General features: G+C 36.1%; 2 protein-coding genes across 2 annotated transcripts in view; one reads left to right on the forward strand and one right to left on the reverse strand.

Moving 5' to 3' along the window:
• Window positions 1-18,645, forward strand: part of LOC146465574 (cilia- and flagella-associated protein 337-like) — a 52,491-nt gene that overhangs the window by 9,341 nt on the left and 24,505 nt on the right. Inside the window, exons 6-19 of the mRNA XM_085128620.1 lie at window positions 8,646-8,762; window positions 9,292-9,354; window positions 9,684-9,766; window positions 10,115-10,207; window positions 11,466-11,511; window positions 12,680-12,726; window positions 13,554-13,607; window positions 14,069-14,107; window positions 14,615-14,715; window positions 15,056-15,250; window positions 16,023-16,065; window positions 16,220-16,325; window positions 16,728-16,803; window positions 17,657-17,735. Of these exons, the coding sequence (XP_084984746.1) occupies window positions 8,646-8,762; window positions 9,292-9,354; window positions 9,684-9,766; window positions 10,115-10,207; window positions 11,466-11,511; window positions 12,680-12,726; window positions 13,554-13,607; window positions 14,069-14,107; window positions 14,615-14,715; window positions 15,056-15,250; window positions 16,023-16,065; window positions 16,220-16,325; window positions 16,728-16,803; window positions 17,657-17,735 (1,142 nt within the window). The remainder of the gene's footprint in view (window positions 1-8,645; window positions 8,763-9,291; window positions 9,355-9,683; window positions 9,767-10,114; window positions 10,208-11,465; window positions 11,512-12,679; window positions 12,727-13,553; window positions 13,608-14,068; window positions 14,108-14,614; window positions 14,716-15,055; window positions 15,251-16,022; window positions 16,066-16,219; window positions 16,326-16,727; window positions 16,804-17,656; window positions 17,736-18,645) is intronic.
• Window positions 359-5,273, reverse strand: LOC146465575 (uncharacterized). Its single transcript, XM_085128711.1, has 3 exons — window positions 2,521-5,273; window positions 1,289-2,025; window positions 359-659 (listed from the first exon to the last, which is right to left on the reverse strand). Exon 1 carries the CDS (start codon window positions 4,961-4,963, stop codon window positions 4,604-4,606), a length of 360 nt encoding a protein of 119 aa, XP_084984837.1. The 5' UTR covers window positions 4,964-5,273; the 3' UTR covers window positions 359-659; window positions 1,289-2,025; window positions 2,521-4,603.

The following is an 18,645-nucleotide window of genomic DNA, read 5'->3' on the forward strand; positions in this document are numbered from 1 at the left end:
ATTCAAGTTTGAGGAAAAATAGTAATCTAAACATTCGAAAATTCACAAGGGCAAAGAAACCTCTTTTCTGGCAAAAGTGAACTCCAGATGTTTTTTCGTATTTCCGGCCGCCATGTTTGTGCCCCTCAGAGGGACACAAACATGGCGTCTCCATACTAAGCTCTATAAATTCATGTGGAACATTTTGTCAAATAACTCGAGTACGGAATGCCGCACAGACCTGACACTTGGACAGATGCCTATTTTATTTATCCTCTATACAATGTCAATTTCTTGACTTCATTCATGGAATGGTTTCGATTTTTTTTCTCAATGGCGTGACAGTGAAAACCGAGAATAGGGCATTAAATGTATGTCATGCACGTTAAAATAGGGTTAAAATAGCACTCTGCTGGTTTATAGATCCAGAAATAAAATAGCTATAAAATACATGTAGGTTGAAAATAGGTGATGATGGTTCCTTGTTCTAAGCCTAGAATTATCATAGTTCATGTCTTTTAATAATTAGTTGTACATAGCATTTGCCACTGCAAATGATTTCATGGTCAATACTTCATATATTCCTGCACCTAACTATATCTTTTAATTAAAAGGGATTTGCTGCAGCAAAGACATGCAAAAATTACAGAGAGATTTAAGGCTCGACGTTTCGGAGTCATCTTGACTCCATTATCAAGAGAAAAAAATCAGTTTGTGAACGCGGATATTTAAATAGGCTAGGGCTGAAAATTAATATAATTATTAATAGATGGTTTAACAAATACTTTAGCGCGAATTGAATCAGTTTGCACGTTCAGTTCTGGTTTCAGTTTGCGTATGAAAAGCATCTCATGAATGAGGCAATCAAATTTGCTGGTGCATTTCGCAAGTATGTGAAACCGTTCTAAAAAACGCTGTTGTATCTGGTCATTATGTTGAAGATGGTAGTGTTTGTAAATGGAAGACGACTTTCTTTTGTGTCCGTCTACCCGCTCATGCAGGTGCCCACGCGTATACCCCACATATCCTGCATCGCACAGGTTACATTAAAATTTGTATACTACACATTGTTGGTTGACAATGGAGGGCTTGGCTTCTTGTACCTCGAGATCTTCATGGAGTTTTCGACTCACAAACACAGGTTGGATGGCAGTTCCTACTTTTAAACTTAGTTTACTTAGTTGCTGTTTCACAATTCAGAGTTCAGCGAACATTGTGAAACAGCAACTAAGTAAACTAAGTTTAAAAGTAGGAACTGCCATCCAACCTGTGTTTGTGAGTCGAAAACTCAATGAAGATCTCGAGGTACAAGAAGCCAAGCCCTCCATACCACAGCGTTTTTTAGAACGGTTTCACGTACTTGCGAAATGCACCAGCAAATTTGATTGCCTCATTCATGAGATGCTATTCATACGCAAACTGAAACCAGAACTGAACGCGCAAACTGATTTAATTCGCGCTAAAGTATTTGTTTAACCATCTATTAATATCTTAATTTTCAGCTCTAGCCCATTTAAATATCCGCAGATTTCACAAACTGATTTTTTCTCTAACTATATCTGGATGGTTAATTACATGCATTACACACAATATAAATTTGTCATTCACAGACCGTATTCCATAGCCAGAGCTAGAAACAAGTAACAGCAAAAAACAATTTCACAGTAAACTTCTCAGGAAACAAACATTCAGAAAATGGCTTTGTCTTGAATTATGTAAAGGTTCAGGGGAAGTGCTAAATAAAAAAGAAAAATGATTGGATATTTCGTAAAAAAAATATTGATTGTACCCTTGCTGTTTTCAACTACATGTACATGATATCAAGTAATGACCAATACTCCATTATGCAAGTTACAAAAGTTTATTTGGTAATAATTATTGTTTCACAGTAGGAGTAGCAGAAGTCACGATTTGCAACAAAATCAAATCAGTTAAAATAGAGTCCAACGGTCATAAGTGACTTAGCTTATTGAGCAGGATTTGCTGACTTGACTCAGAAGCTGCTTGATTGAGTATCAGCCTTGACAACATTATTGAGCTGAAAATCTGCAGTACAACAGAAAAAAGTGCATTTTAAATCAGTTCTCCTGAGTGACCAGTGGTCACTTAGTGATCACTGTGACAGTGATCTGGGCAGTGCCAAGTATACGCTTTTAGACACATGTTTCAGTGAGCTTCTCATCTGTAACAATCTTGTTGATTCCTGAGTAAAACCAACCTTTAACTCATGGTGCTACAGAAAATATAAGCTTATACACTCCATGAAGTTGATCATGAACTCCAGATCTTCATACAACGTCAATCAAACCAAACCAAGATCACTAAGTCTTCAGCTTATACCAAGACATGATAACAACCTGGCTACAAATTACTCTGCAAAAACGTTTGCAAAGGCCTTACATGTATAAGAAAAATAAATAGGGAATGTTTACCTTAGCAATCTCGAATTTGCAGTTAAGCTCAAATAAGATTCAAGAAGCACATAAAATCACACATTTTCATGCAGTCTTTTTAATCAAAATTATTGATTTCAAAGCTTACCTCTTGCTAAAAGTAGTTATCCACATTTTGTTGCTTGAACCCAACATTTTGAAGCTTAACAGAGGTAAAAATCCACGGGAAATGTCTCCTGTTTTCTTGAATATTCCGCCTAAATCGAAAATGAAACGGCCTTTTCCGCGAGCCTGCAGTGGCATGTCTGCTGACCAAAATGGCCTTGTTCGTGCCCAGTCTACCCAGTCTGAATGAAATCCAAGATGGCTGCAGGTGTTGCTGTGACCCCACGTTTTCTTGCTCATTTTAAAAGCTAGCACTGTGTATGAAAGTTGTAGGAATTATGATTGAAAGCATTGTTGTTCTTTTTGGCATCAAATGGAGTCGAAATCCATTGAAGAAGGTCTGAATGTAATATTGTTTTCACAAATGCATTTCAGTGACGTGTACTACATGTATAAAGTCAAGTTTAATATAAGCTTCATTTTTTTTAAAGCTTTTCCTGGAAAGCAGGCCGGGTACAAATACTAATATCAGTTGCTCATCTTGGTTTTATGTGTTTATTTGCCCAATTAATATAACCAAAAATAAAGCTCAATCTTGTGGTATAGAAAATAAGTACATCCTTGCTCTTTCTTCCAAACCATTTGTTATTATTGCATACATAAGCTTAAAGTTTATAAGTTTATTGCAAAGAAGTACCTGGTATATGTAATTGTTAGATTGAGCAAAAAAGTGTACATGCAATAAGTATACATCATGCATTTGTCTTTTTTATATGGCTCAACATTGACGGTGGATACATCAACAATGATGAATACAAATAGTAACTTCACCTTAGATTAGGAAGATGAAGTTTCCCTTGGTGTATGCAAAATATGTACATACAACATGTGATACAGACAATCTAACTGGCCATTGCCTATCCTATTTGTGGAAAAAATATAAATAAAACAGTGTATTACTATGTTATGGAGCAATAGTGATATAGGATTACAGGCTGTTTTACAGGCTATTTTTCAGTTTGTTATGAGAAAATAGTAATAAAATACAACACCTTGTTCTATCTTGCTCTAAAAGAGACTTAAAATAAAAATAAAACACAAATAAAATAGACTCTCTATTTTTTCCCTATCAGGTAAAATAGGAATAAATATAACTCATGCATTGATATGGCTAACATCAGTTGTTACCTGAAATTTCCACAGTATAATTGGCCCATTGCAGCTCCAAAAATCACAAAAATTAATATTGAATCAACTGATCACGATCTAATGTTGTAAAGTTTCGTCCTTTAGCTTCTTGTGTTGTCAAAGTCGAAGAAAGAGATTTTCAGTCATTGCTTGTCTTCACATTTTGTGAAAATATTTGTAGACCCAGGAAATCTTGTTTTGTTGAGATTTTATGTGACTGATCACTTTCTTTGCAAGAAAAAAATATTTAGTTCTGTTGCCTTTGAGGTGAGGTTTATAACTGCATTGCCATGTGACTGTGTATGGTTTATGCATGATTGAAAGGTGATTTCCTCCACGACTGCAAAATTGGTGCAATTAGCCTGTTTGGTTCCAAAGTAACCCCAATTATTTTTAGTGAATTGTTTATTATCCTATATTTTGATTAATCACAAGGCCATGATTTGCAAAGTTCTCTCTAACAACCTGATAAGATTCTCATTACAAGTTTGTCTAAAGATCCTTGTAACATCATTATAATAATTATAGCCTTAAGGATCCTGACAAAAATCATTGAAAGGATCCTCAAAAATCTTTCTAAGATCCTCTTTGTCTCCTTGAAAGGATCTTCTTTAAATCCTTCTAAGATTCTCATCAGATCCATGATGACTGTTAAGGATTTTGGGAAAGTTCTTTGAAAGAGATAAAATAGGATCCCTTTAAGATCCTTGTAAGATCCTCATCAAACCTTCGAAGATTCCTAAGGATCCTGACAAAGATCTTTCAAGGATCCCTGATAGGATTCTTTGAAGATCATTGTAAGATCCTCATCAGATCCCTAAGGATCCTGACAAAGATCTTTTATAGGATCCTTCTAAGATCTTTTTAAGAACCTTGTAAGACCCTTCAGGATCCTAAAGGATCCTAACAAAGATCTTTGGAAGATCCTTGAATAGTTCTTACCAAGAACCTTGTAAGATCCTCAACATATCCTTGAGGATCCTTAAGGATCCTGACAAAGATCTTTTATAGGATCCTTCTAAGATCTTTTTAAGACCCTTGTAAGACCCTTGAGGATCCTTAAGGATCCTGATAAAGATCTTTGGAAGATCCTTGAACAGTTCTTTACAAGAACCTTGTAAGATCCTCATCATATCCTTGAGGATCCTTAAGGATCCTGACAAAGATCTTTTATAGGATCCTTCTAAGATCTTTTTAAGACCCTTGTAAGACCCTTGAGGATCCTTAAGGATCCTGATAAAGATCTTTGGAAGATCCTTGAACAGTTCTTTACAAGAACCTTGTAAGATCCTCATCATATCCTTGAGGATCCTTAAGGATCCTGACAAAGATCTTTGAAAGGATCCTTTAAAGGATCTTTTTCAAGATCCTGTAGGATCCTAATGAAATCTCTGAGGATCCTGCAGGATCTTTTAGAATATCTTTGAAAGGATCCTCATCAGGATCTTCAAGAGATCTTTATAGGATCCTCAAGAAATCCTCCAGGATCTGTGAGGATCTTTAAAAGATCCTTGTCTTCAAGGATCTTTAGAAGACCTTTGCAGATCTTTGCAGATCTTGGAGGATCTTTGAAGATCTTTGAGGATCCTCCAAAGATTTTCACCAGGGGTACATAGCCGACAAGACTCCCTTCCTGAGCTGTTAGTCTATCTCTGAGAGCCTTCTCATCTCAAGCTGTTTTTTACATCTTGGTGTCTGATAATGATTACAGGTAATTTATAAATTAACGTATAAGCTGTTATAATGTACTTACAACTCTTGATGTGTCTGAAATCATTATTTTGATGCTTTACGTGATGGATAAGTATTGAGATGCATGAAAGTGCACATTGTCAGTCATACTGCAAGGGGTCAGACAAGGGGGTCTCTAAAAAAAACAGGAGTCATACACTCAGATAGCCTTCGTAGCAAGCATTCCCGTACGAATGAATTTTTCCGCATTCTGGCCAAGTGAAAATTGGGGCAAGAGCAAAAAATTGGCAGACAGGGGTGGGAGTGGGGAGGTGAGGGAACGCTTGCCCGCATACCCCACGATTTTGAAGAACCCGTTCGTCCACAAACAGGGCTCCTGATTGGTGCGGTGTGGTCACCTCGAGTGACAGGTTTGACAAGTAGCTATCAAATTTTTGCGAAGATCAAAATGGCGGAAGATGTGGAAGATTTTGAAACGTGTTTGAACGAAGTTATATCGGAGCTGAGCGAAGCGGGGCTTTCTTTTACTTTGAAAACGCAACAAGAAACGGCAGTGCACCATCTTTGCCAACAGGATTCGGCAAGAGTTTGATTTTTCAGTTGTCTGTTATGATGTGTGGAGTGCAAAGTAAAAGGCAAGGAGGTACAGGATACTCCAATATTATTATAATAATTGAAGGTCTGAGAGCATAACCGCCTTATGTCGAATTTTAGCCCAGCTTTCGATTTCGCTCGGATTTGTCCGAATTTTGGCTCTCCCTGGTTTTGAAAACATTTCGCGGTTTTACAATCGTGGACAAAACTCCTTGAGAAAACCAAACTCACATAGAACAAAAACCACTTGCTTACTTCTCCCTCCCACTCCCTCCCCCTATGCAATGACAACCAAACACAGACAGCCAAAAAACCACTCACTTACTGTTTCTCTCTTCGTAATTCTACACAGTTACTTCTCCCTCCCCCCCTCCCCCTTATGCAATGTTGATGTGGCAAGTGATGCTTGCCAGGAAACTGTTTGTGACCCAAAAGACAACATTGAGTCAGGGGGAGGGGGAAGGGGATTTGGTAGTTTGCTTGTGTACAAGTGAACGCGCTTGGAAGGCAAATTTTTTTATAGGTTTTGTCCACGTCAGACCTCGTTTTCCAAATTATCGGTAGCCTAAAAGTTTCCACTGTCCACGAGCCGTGTCTAGTCGCACCAGTTGTTGTTTCTTTAAGTAACGTTTGAGATGATATCATGGTTTGCTTTTGCGGGTTGTAACAAGCCCAAAATAGATCAAGGCAGTCGAGATAAACAACTTGCGTATCGTACTGGCTAGTTGCTTTCGCTTTTGTTTGGTGAAGTTTGTAAACGCACGACGTCTATGGATCTTTTGAAAAGTTATGAAATTGATGAATGCAGTTCACAGGAACTGGTCGAAATGTTGTCCAAAGAATCCCTCCTTGGTAGTGATGACTGTGCCGTGGCGAATTTTTCAATTCAATTATCAAATCCCGCGGGAGCATCAGAGACAAATCCCACCATGTGCAAGGTGTTTTGAAAGCCTTAGTTGTGGTTTGCCAGGCTTGAAATTCGGTATTTAACGATTAACTTTACAATTTCAAGGCAATGATTCAATAAAAGTATGATTAACATAGATTTTCAACAGTTAACTCCGACTGCTCGTGAAAAGAATAGATAGTCAGTACCTTTTAATAGAACTGCCGTTAATCGTTGTTAATCGTTGAAATGGCTTCATGTCCTCCTGTTAATCGTGTAGAATGCTGGTATTTTGCGTTATCAAGAGTGATATGTCGACAAACAAGGACAAAGCTGGATTTTACGCCAGGAAATGGACACATTTTCTCTTGGAGAATGTAACTGTTTACATTTCTGACATTCCTGTCATGCACGTGGTAGTTTGTAACAGAATCAAATAAAACCGTGACAGCATTCTTTTCGTTGCTCCCGCGAAAAAGACCGCTTTCGTGTGCCCTGTTTGAAAGACAACGAGTGTATATTGAATACAAGTATTTAATACTCAGTGCATTGTCCTCTTGGTCATCCAGTGTCTATAATGTTACCAATATATCTTTACAACATGGTAAAATTTCTCAATGGCATTAATGCGAAACACAAATCGGCGTGAAAAAATACTGGACAATGGTTTTCAATCAAATTGCAGTTCACATGCAAAAGTTTGGACAAATCCAAGCAACATCGAAAAACGGGCTGAAATTCGACATAAGTCGGTTATGCTCCCAGCCCTTCAATTATGATAATTATATAATAATTATGCTTTGCAATGGAGAAATAATTATTATTTCTCCAGTGCAAAGCATAATTTCATCCGGTTCATTCAAAAGCAAAATACTTTCGGATTTAGTGTAGCTAGCCACTTCTTCTGAAACGTGTTTTTCAGTGCTTTTACAACTTCTGGCTTAAGTTCTTTGTGTTTGAGTATGGTATTTGCGGCCGCTTGCCAATTCTTGTTACACAATTGCTGCACTATTTGTTTAGTTTGCTCCTTGTGAGGAATTCTTGTTGTAACTTGGCCGGTAGAATTAACGATCACTACTTTAACTTGAACTTTAACTTGGTGTTTTCCACTTCAAGTCCAACCGCTCTGCAAGTATCGGCAAGGATTTTACCGTATGAATCTTTTCTTTTCGATGGTTTGAAAAGAGTTTCTGAAGAAATATAACCAGGTTTAGATACTGTTCCAAATTTTCCCTTGAAATTGCACTGACAAACTCTGCAGTGATCGCTTGGAGTTTCCGCGACTCCGACATCACAGCTTACAGTATTTCGTGGGTTTGACAAGTTGGTTGAAGCGTTTTATTTTTCTATATCCGGTAATCTGTAATCGGCTAATTTGTTGACAAGCTGTCAATCAGCGAATGAAATCAACCGTGACAAATCAGTGGGTGTTTTTCAAAATCGTGGTGCAGGCAAACGTTCCCTCGCCTCCCCACTCCCACCCCTGTCCACCGACTTTTTGCTCTCGCCCCAATTTTCGCGTTACCAGAATGTGGAAAAATTCGTTCTTACGGGAACGCTTGCTACGCAGGCTAACACTCAGATGGCAATGAAGCCCTATTATTAGTACTGCGAAGGGTACTCAATTGCCGAATATACAAAATAGAATAACTTTGATAACCTAATACCATGACCAAATGTCACACATCCTTTTTCTTGCTTGGGTGCTGGCATATCAATAAAAGTGAAGGCCTTGTTTGATACCTATTGCACAATACAGGTTTATAATATATAGTTTTTACATTCTTTCTGTATATTTTTGTTTCTAGACTGCTTTTACATTGCCTGCCATCATTGCCATGAGTGAAAACTCTAACTCTTCACAGAGGGAGCATGTTATACGGCTGTGTAATACGGCAGACAACAACTTTCTTGTAGTTAGTAAGGTATGGAATCAAGTTCTAAAATGAGAATTGACATGCTGTGAAACCTAGAATACAGATACCATTTAAAACACCAACAGACCCACTAAACTGTCCATGGCTTTGCTAATCCCCCCCCCCCTCCATACCCCACCTCTAACCCATTTGTTAGACATTTGCTAAGTTATTGGTCGTTGCTGCCTGCCTAATCTTAAGTCTTAACTCAATATCATGGAGAGTACATCATGTATAAAGGATACAGAATGCAAACCATGTTCCTGAGATTCAACCCATTTAAAGCTTTCAGGTAAGGTCACGCCCCACCAATACAATATGGCCCATTTAGACCATTTAAACCTTATGGTTCCAGAAATTGTATATGCCTCCCCTGACTTTCCATGGCAGGTAATTGGAAATCCTGAGTCTTTGGGAGGTCTAAAAAACCAAACTCTCTCAGTCTAATTTTTGGTTTCTTCTTGTTTCATATTCATTTTGAGTAACATGTCATTCAGTTTACTATCTTATCAATAATCTGGTACATTGTGCTTTACAGGATGGTCTTGTCTCATTTTGGTCTCAAAATATGGAATTTAAAAGAATGAAGCAAGCAGTACATGTAAGGGTACACAATAAACTTGACTTGACTTGTCCCTGCAGTTGAATGTTTTAATCTCACGATTTCCAGCATGTATTGACCAAACAGCTGTAATAATATTCTATAATCATGTTACAATATTACATCATCTGTGTTCAGATCGAGTTTCATGTAGGTGTCATTAGCAGCTGCAAATGGTGACCATAGCTTGCAACTGCATGTAGACTACTACATCATAACATGTGTAGTAATTTAAATATTATTTATATTTATGTGTTAATATTGTTGATGTTTAAATTCAGTTAACGTGCCTTATCTTAATTTTATCTCCTTAAAATCTAATTCTCTAGGCAGAGACCTCAACCAAGAAAACAAAGTGGATTACAGATTTTGTACTAATGCCTCAATTTACCAAATTTATTATTTCAACGGGGTAAGTTTTTATTATTTTAGAGAGAAATAGAAATAAGTATGTAACAAGAAAGTTTTGATATTTTTTGCATGCATGTTATGATTTTTTTTTCTTGGCAGAGACCTTTAATAATCACTTTGTAGTAAATCATTTTGTCATTAATTTTTGGAGAATTTATCTGAATAATTAAGATTTAAATCTAACAGCACTGTGAAGGAACTGAATTGAAGGATTTAACCACAAGCTAAGGAAAATTATTTTAATATGGATGTATAGGGTAGTTCAGGTTAAAAGTATGAATAACATTAAAATTAAAAGATTTACATGTATTATAACATGAAAAATAACTGGATTGCACTTTTTCTTTAGGGATAGGGAAATTCAGTTCTTTGAATTATCAACATTTGAGCCATACTGTCAAATCACTGGTTTAGAGACAACTCCTTTGAGACTTGATTACTGGTAAGTAAAATATTTGGATTAAATATATACACTGCCAGTATCTTCCTGCCTGTTCCCCTGACAATGTGCATCATGTTAAATAATAATGTTTGTTGAATAACTGGTTTCTTTCCTTGTGCAACTGGCTCTCCCAAAGCAAAACCATCAATATGGTCAAACTTGTAGGGATATTTGACAGTATTATTCACTGAAGTGGAGGAAGATAGAGGTGGACATTTACTGAACTGCAAATTAAAGTGGCAAGGTTCTTAAGGTTGCCTTATACCTTCAGAGGTGTCTTTCGTCCAAACAATGTAGCGTGTCCAGTTTAAACTGTAGATACCTAAACCCATAGATCAAATTAAAGCTTGTAGAGCTGGCCATCAAACTATACCAAGAATTTTGAAATAAAATGAATTGCCGAAATTGGACAGTAGCTAGTTTAACATATAAACAACAAAAACGTGTCTGTGATTTTTTTCTTTCGAAATATTTTTTCTCGGAGAGTGATTTTTGTACGATCACTCCGCTTTTTTTTATCTTATTACGAAAATGTTCCGTAACTTTCACTGCGATTGAGTATGGCAAAACGCAGACACGTTTTTTTAGCACTTTGGGTCCAGAAACTGAGGAGCAAATAAAATTAGCAAAAAATAAAATTCGCTTTGACTTGTAGCTTTCAAAAGGTGATTCGGACGCTTACATTTAGAGGTCGTGAAAAATTCGACAATTCACTTTATTTCAAAACTCTTGGTATAGTTTGATAGCCAGCTCTATAAGCTTTAATTTGATATGAGGGTTCAGGTAGCTACAGTTTAAACCGGACGCGCTACATCGCTTGTACGCGAGACACCTCTAAAGGTATAGGGTAATCTTAAGCAAAATGCAACTTGTAGGCTGCCTATAAGTCAAATTAAGCAACTTCTAGACTTGTTTGAAGTCAAACAAACATTTTTTGAGTAGGTTTTAGGCCCAGAGAGCCACAAAAAGCAGTATTATGCATGCAAATGAGTCTTTCTTTCATTAAATGCTAATAAGCCAGTGTCACAATATGAAGGGCTTGATGTATGACCGACCTATAGTGTATTTCAGATTGCTTTTTTTTGTTTTAGTTCAGATTCACCAGTGAGAGTTTTTACATGTGGTTTTGCTCCAATGTTTAATCTTCTGCTAAGTTGCACTTCATTTTGTGTTAAAAATGAAACAATCTTGTTCATCTTGTCTTGTGTGGGACCTGTTTATTAATATATTTTATTATTATTATTAATTTTTTTTTTAGTCCAACTGGACCAGATGAATGTATTATTTTGTATGGCGACAGCCAGGTAATCATTTCGTCGTAAGATTTATTCACTAAATTATAAGTTATTCTTTCCTGAAGTTTTTTTGTTCAAGAATTATAGTGGTTACCAATAACACACAATCTACTGTCTTCGTGGACGTCAGTCAAATAAAAGCCATTGAAATTATTTTCAATTGAATATTTCTGACAAGATTTCAAGGTAATTGACCCAGCAAGAAACTTAGGATTTTACCTTGCTAAGAGAAGGTAAACTTTATTTAAATTGATTTCCAAGCCAGATCAAGGGAAATTAAAAGGTTTTTTTGAATTAAAAAATAATACTTTTCACTGCATGCTATAATTTTCTCACTTGCACGCATCGCTGATTTTGCAAAATTATTACAGGTAGCTAGTGATTTAAAATGTACAAAAAAATACGGCTTTATCTAAACAGTGCCCATTTTTTTTATATAAACTGGCTTGGAAATCGACTTTCATAAAGTTTACCATCTGTCAGCAGATAAAACTGCCAATTTCTTTTACTGCTGCCTTGAAATGTTCTGAAGAATTCAAAATAATTTCAACGGCTTTTCTATGATTGACGTCCACCAAAACGCAACTTTATCGGAGTCTTTTGAAGGCAATAGGTCGCTTGTCATTGGTAACTGCTGTAAGTGCGTCTTGCTGGTAAATTATATTTAATTGCTGCTTGTGTTAGATTTGACTTTCACTTCAAGCCTGTGAACCATTTCAGAAATGTACATGGATTAATATTAATAATAATATATACACTCTGTTTATAATAAATTTTGATAATGTGCTGCTGTTATTTTGTTTACTACTAAGTTTAATACCTTTATTTTAATTTATTACTATATTGGTGATATAATATGTGGCATTTATTAACAAACATTTTGAAAATAATATTATTTTAGAATGATGTATTAGTCTAGAAAGTGACGCAGGCATACTCGGGAAAAAGAAATCCGAGTGCTCCTATCAGGAGTCTCCTGTAACTCAGTGGTAGAGCATCCGAACTAGTAATCGAAAGGTCTTAGGTTCGACTCTTGATAGGAGCACTCTGATTTCTTTTTTTCAAGTATGCCTGCATCACTTTCTAGAATAATACATCATTCTCATTCATTCACCAGGCTGGAAATATACCATCACATTTATTTAATATTATTTTAATTCTTTTATTTGCTTTCTAGGGATGTGTAAATATATTTATTATGAATTCCGTAGGAGAGACATTGAGGTACTGAAGATTACTTTTGCATTTATAATCATTATCAATGGTACTAGTTTAATGAATTATTATTTGTATTTTTTATTGTAATCATTTTTCTTCTCTACATTGTGGTTCAGCTTAATTTATCATGTTGTTTTGTTGTTGGCCTTGTACTTATTGGTCCAGATTTTTTTTAGCTGGGTTGCAAACTTTTCAATAACTTGACTGCTCTTACAGATCAACACAGGATACAAAGTTCTTTCTTGTTGTTTTCTTCTTTTCTTCATTCACACACGATCCTCAGCTTTGTGTTGTTCTGAGTGTGAACAAACAAATTAAAGGAGCTTGGCCGATGTTTCTTTAACTGGACACGATCCTTGTTCAGTGATGGCAACAACAGCTGTATATGTTGTTCTTCAAAGACAATACTTTTGGATGGTTCTCTACAAAAGGAGAATTAAACCAACACTACTGTTATAATATCAATCAAGTGAGAATGGACAATCAGCTTTTAGTTTGCTTGTATTTGAAATTCAATTTTAGCTGAAAATGATTTAGGTCTTCATCTGGTGCCAGCTCCCATTTGTAGTGTGACCTGTTGGCATAAGTTCCTCTTATATACAGCAGTGTGGCTTAACTTCTCTTCAAGTACCTGTAGTTAGCTTCAATATCATCACTAAAATTAATTAATATGTTACTAGACTGTTTGGTGTGGAGCCTGAAAAAGGATTTTAGTCTTAGGCAATAGAAGGGGCTTAATAAAGATGCAAGCCATGTGTAGAATTTCTGTTCCATTCAAGAGCAGAGAACTATTAAACAATTGTGTTTTTACACTTATCCTTTTTTTTGTGCAGAAATTGGAAGAAAATGCCGAAGGTTGAAGGAATAGCTAGTGTAAATATAGATAGGTATGTATTGTACATTAGTACATTTCATGTTTAAACAAGGCTAATTTGTAATATTTTACTTTTATTTTAAGCGGTGTCATTCTGTTGCTTTGCTGAATAAATGACTAATCATCAAATTTAATATTCTCTCAGCTCATACATAATCCTTCTTTGAAATTCAGAGATGGGTTTAAGTAAAAAATAATAATTTAAAAAAAAAAGGAAATTGTGTCAAGTGCCACATTTATTTATTATTTATTTATTTACACTCCAAAAGGCTACAGTAAAGTATTTTACACAGTAAAGTAAAATGAGATAAAAGAAACAAACAAAAACAACACATAAACAAACAAACAAACAGAAAAACTCACAAACAAAAAATGATATTTATCTTCACATCAAGGGTCCAAAGAATTTACGGTTGCAATATTTTGTAGTGTGGTACAATGTACTTATGTGCCATTAATTCTGTCTCATTGCAGTGTTGTAAATTCTGAAAATTCAAGATTTACATGTATCAGGTATTTAGACTCTGTTGTATCTGTAATGTGGTTGGTGTAAAATTGCCCTAAATATCACCTTTCTTGTTGACACGTACGTGGCATGCAATGGAACACTATGCCTTCACCTGAAAGGGATGGTGCAACCTCCTTCATTCCAAACTCGTTTTGAGTGTGAATTGCAAATTTAGTTACTTTATTTGTTCATACCAGATAGTTAATATGACAACTCTTTAAAGTAACTAATCCTCAAAAATATTTATGTTGTCAGACCAAAATATCTCCATCAGCAAGTACAGATATGTTTGAAATATTTTCAATAAATTGTAATTCAAAAGTAAGATTGCCAGTTCACACTTTGACAACTGAAAATGGGAATAGAGATGCCAATGAGACAACAGGTGCTTTAACTTTTGGGAACATCATCTTACATTGTAAAGACTGTCTTCTTCTGCTTCTCTTTCTGATTTTTAGATTTTTTTAGAATTTTCAGATTCGTAAAATAATGTGAGTTTTGTCTTCTCGTAGATGGAAAGTCCATGAAGACTGGGTTTCACAGCTGAAGTATTATGACTCGCTGAGAGCAGTTATTTCTTGTTCCAATCATCCAGAGACTGCGTTAGTTATTGGTGAGTTCCACATCTGTTTTGTCAGTAAACAAAGGTGCTGTCCAGTCTCAAAATGAACAGAATGGGGATGGTGGCTGTTGGATTGATTCCAGTCTTTCATTAAAAATTTTGACTTCAATTTTTGCTTGCATAATCTGTAAGGCCTGGGTAGCGTTGTAACAAAATCACTACGGATTGACAATATTTATTTGGATGGTTGTTGAAAATGCCATTTTTATAAAAGGATGAGTTTTTAGTAATATGTTCTGTTGTAAGATATAGCACATCTTCTGCTTCTGCTTGTAACTTCTCAAACCATATAATAATAACTTCTTTCACTATTTTATGCTTTTGCTTTCAGGTCAAACAATGGGCAGCACACATGTAGAGTCGCAGCTCCGCGATCCTACAGGTGCTTCAAAGAAAGTGCAAAACTCCACGGTTCGTGATATGCAACCAAGACGACGAATGGACAGCGACCAGACCGTGTTCAAGGTGTACAAGGGAGTCAAGACTTTTGACTTCTGTAAAGAAAAGAATGTTATTGTAACCGGAGGTGAGATATAGATTCTTCAAGTTCCTCTACTTTCGTAAGTTGTTTATTAAGTATAGTAAAGGTGTAGATAAGGACTGCGTTACCATAAGCATCCTCATGTTTTTTTAAGCATCTTTTTTTTTTTTTACATTTTCGAGATGCTTAGTATATGACGTAGGTGAAAAAGAAATAAGGTTTCTTCAACAATGAAGCACCCTCTCTGGAGTTCTAAAACTAATATCAGCACCATAGGCGTGAAATTAGATCTGTATGATAAACCTGGTGGTGTCAGTGGCACACAGAATTTAAATTGCAGATATTTGCCATCCCCTCCCTTCCTTTGATCCCTGTGTGATCTTTATGGTCTCTGTATCGTTGCATTGATTCCACAAACAAGAAACTTTGTTCAACCTTTTCTCACTCCTCCCAGGTGAATAAATGGGTGCTGAAAACCATAAATGACACCTAATGAAATGCCCACCCTAGGCCCTGGTTTCATCATGCTGCAGGGTTAAGCACTGCAGTGTGAGGCATCTTTAACCCATTACCATCCCTAAACAAATACGACATAAAGCCATGAACTTTATGCCAAAATCGCCTCCATGTCAATATTCTTTTGTTTGCTTTCAAATAAGCCCTGATTGTCTCGTTCATGGTAAAATGTTCTCTTATTTTTGAGCTTAAGAACAACTTAGGCAAGGAGGGCTAATTTGATTACAAACAAAAGAATATTAAAATGGCAGCCATTTTGGAATAAGCTCTATGCATTGACTCTCTTTGCTTTCTTAATTAGGAATGGACAGACTCGTTAGAATGTGGAATCCTTATGTTCCAAGGTATGCAAAATGCGCTTTGGAGTTTTGAACTCCCAAGTAGAAGTTATAGAAAATAAGGAATAAAATTAGAGATGCTGATTTAAAATTAAAAATAAAATTAGAGATGATGATTTTCAATACATCAACTGCTGTATATTTATTTCCTTTGTTTCAGTAAGCCAACAGGCCTTCTAAGGGGACACACAGCACCGATATTTCATTTATTTATTTGTCCAGAAGATGACAGAATTTTCAGTGTTTCTACTGACAAAACTGTTAAGGTTTGTATTAGTTAATTGCAGTTTGTTGCCTTCACGAAATTAGAGTAGGCAAAGCAGCTGTCTGTATGAGATCTGAAGCACAGTGTCTGTTTCATGATGTCCAAAATGGTGTTTATTTATTAATGCTGCACGAAAAAAAGGGAAATACTAGTAAAAAATTAATTCAGCTTGCACTGTCCATTTATTTTGAGAATTTCTTCATTTTACATGTAAAAGTTGTCCAAAATTTATAAAAGCGTTTGTTAGTGGCAATAGTCCCAACATGCAGCATTGTGTACTATTTGGGACAAAGTATCTCTTAAGTGAACAAAGCTGTTTACGTTTCTTCTGGTGTTGTAACATCGTTTTTGATGCACTGCAAAGGTAAATCACAACAGCATTCTTTTGTTCCGTTCTACTAAGGTTTGGGATCTCCATGATCATACCTGCCTACTGACTGTCCGTCCAAAGGCTCATAAGATCAGAGGAGATCTTGCTGGTGAGTGATCACACAGGGTCGAAGTATTGCCACACACTTTCTCTAACTTAAGTCAACATTTTAAGAAAATAACCGACAATAGTCCCTGGCAAATATTCACTTTTTCCTCCAGATACTGAAGAAATGTGTCTTTGGTCAGCACATATAGATACAAAGTTAAAAATTTTCCATTCACGGTATGGTGCTATTATATATTACGGATTCATTATATGACCAGCTCCCAGGTGGCATGAAAGCTCAGTTGGTAAAGCACTGGGCTAGTGTCGCAGAGGTCATGGGTTTGAATCCCGTTCTACCCTGACTCCTTGTTTACATGACTGCGATGATCTCTCATTTAGCAATTGTTTCATTTGCAGTTCAAATACGTGTATTTCATTCCGTGTTCTTATTACGTACACGGCTGTTTAGGGACATGGCATTGGAAGGTGCTTTAGCTGAGGTATACCATGTGTGATCATGATTTGGAGACAGTGACTAATTTTTGAATGACCAAATATGCAGGCTTTGCACCAGTTGAAACGAATGTTTGGTTTATTGACAGAGTTAATAACTAAAGGTAAATTGGCCACAGTAAAGAGATTTGAGTGCTGACGTTCGATCTGATAAAGAGCTAACACTTGAAACATCAGCAGTCGACTCTCTTTACGGTGACCAATTTACCTTTAGTTATCAACTCTGTTGATTAACCAAACATTCGTTTCCACTCCCCACTGACGGAGCACCACAATTTCCTAACCCCCTAATCCATTTGCTCCAGTTTCTCAGTTCTTGCTTATTTCTAACCTTTAACCTTTATTATATTGTAAGGTGTATTCCTGTCATGGTAACACCATTGCTTTTTCTTCACTATCAGCTATTCACTACAACTCCTCCAGCAGAGGTCTCGCTGTAGCTACATCAGAACAGATAGCTCTTCTACCGCTTAAAAACAAGTGAGTGAAATAGGTCTTCTGGATGGTTTTCTATTTGGCGAAGCCTAAAATGTGTTTGTAATAGACTAGCAATAGTTATAGTTACATGTATATTGTAGAATACTCGATACTAAGTGTTGCAGAAAATTTAGTGTTGTGGCAATCAGATGTGTGGAATAAATAAGTTGACATGCAAAACGACAGTTGCATGTTTATGAAAAAATATATATCCTCAATTTTATCGTGTTATTTCAATTTTCCTACTTTAGAGCTTTTTTCTTTTTAAGGTGATTCCGTTGAAAAAGAAGGAGTATTAAAAATTGTCTAAGACTTGGTCCAGTTCATGACTATGTTATGAGCATTACAAAAATGCAATAAAAAATGGGGGTCACCGTGCTTGTTTTTGTGCAACCTGGATGGCTATTATAGTAAATAGATGACCCACGAGGTTTATATTAGGAACGCTAGTAACCAGAAAAGGGAACTATCATATCTATAAAAATTAATTTCTTGCATTAAAATATCGAAGCAGTTCAACAAAATTTACTTTAATCTTACACAACAAACTATTTTAATTGAACTGGAATAAAGATTATGAAAGAAATTAAAGATTTTGCTGCGTGTGCACGTAAGCAGCACTACCTTAATACGTGCTTTTTAAAGCATTCAAATGAAAATATCTCAAAGTAGAGTATTAAACTTTTCTTTAAATCGCGATATATAGTGGTCAACCGTATGACATTTAAATTGATGCATTAAAAAATGGGGGTCACCGTGCTCGTTTAGAAGAAAAGGACCATTTATTTTCCTGCCGAGCTTAACCTCAAGGAAATCCCGTAATGTTGTGCGTGCGCGCGCTCGTACGCGCGCTAAATGACGCAAAAAAATTATGCGCAGCAAGGATGCGCAATGCAATTCAACGGAATCACCT

This window comes from Pavona decussata, unplaced genomic scaffold (genome assembly GCF_977016875.1).
Source record: "Pavona decussata unplaced genomic scaffold, jaPavDecu1.1 SCAFFOLD_156, whole genome shotgun sequence".
NCBI classification, from domain to species: domain Eukaryota; kingdom Metazoa; phylum Cnidaria; class Anthozoa; order Scleractinia; family Agariciidae; genus Pavona; species Pavona decussata.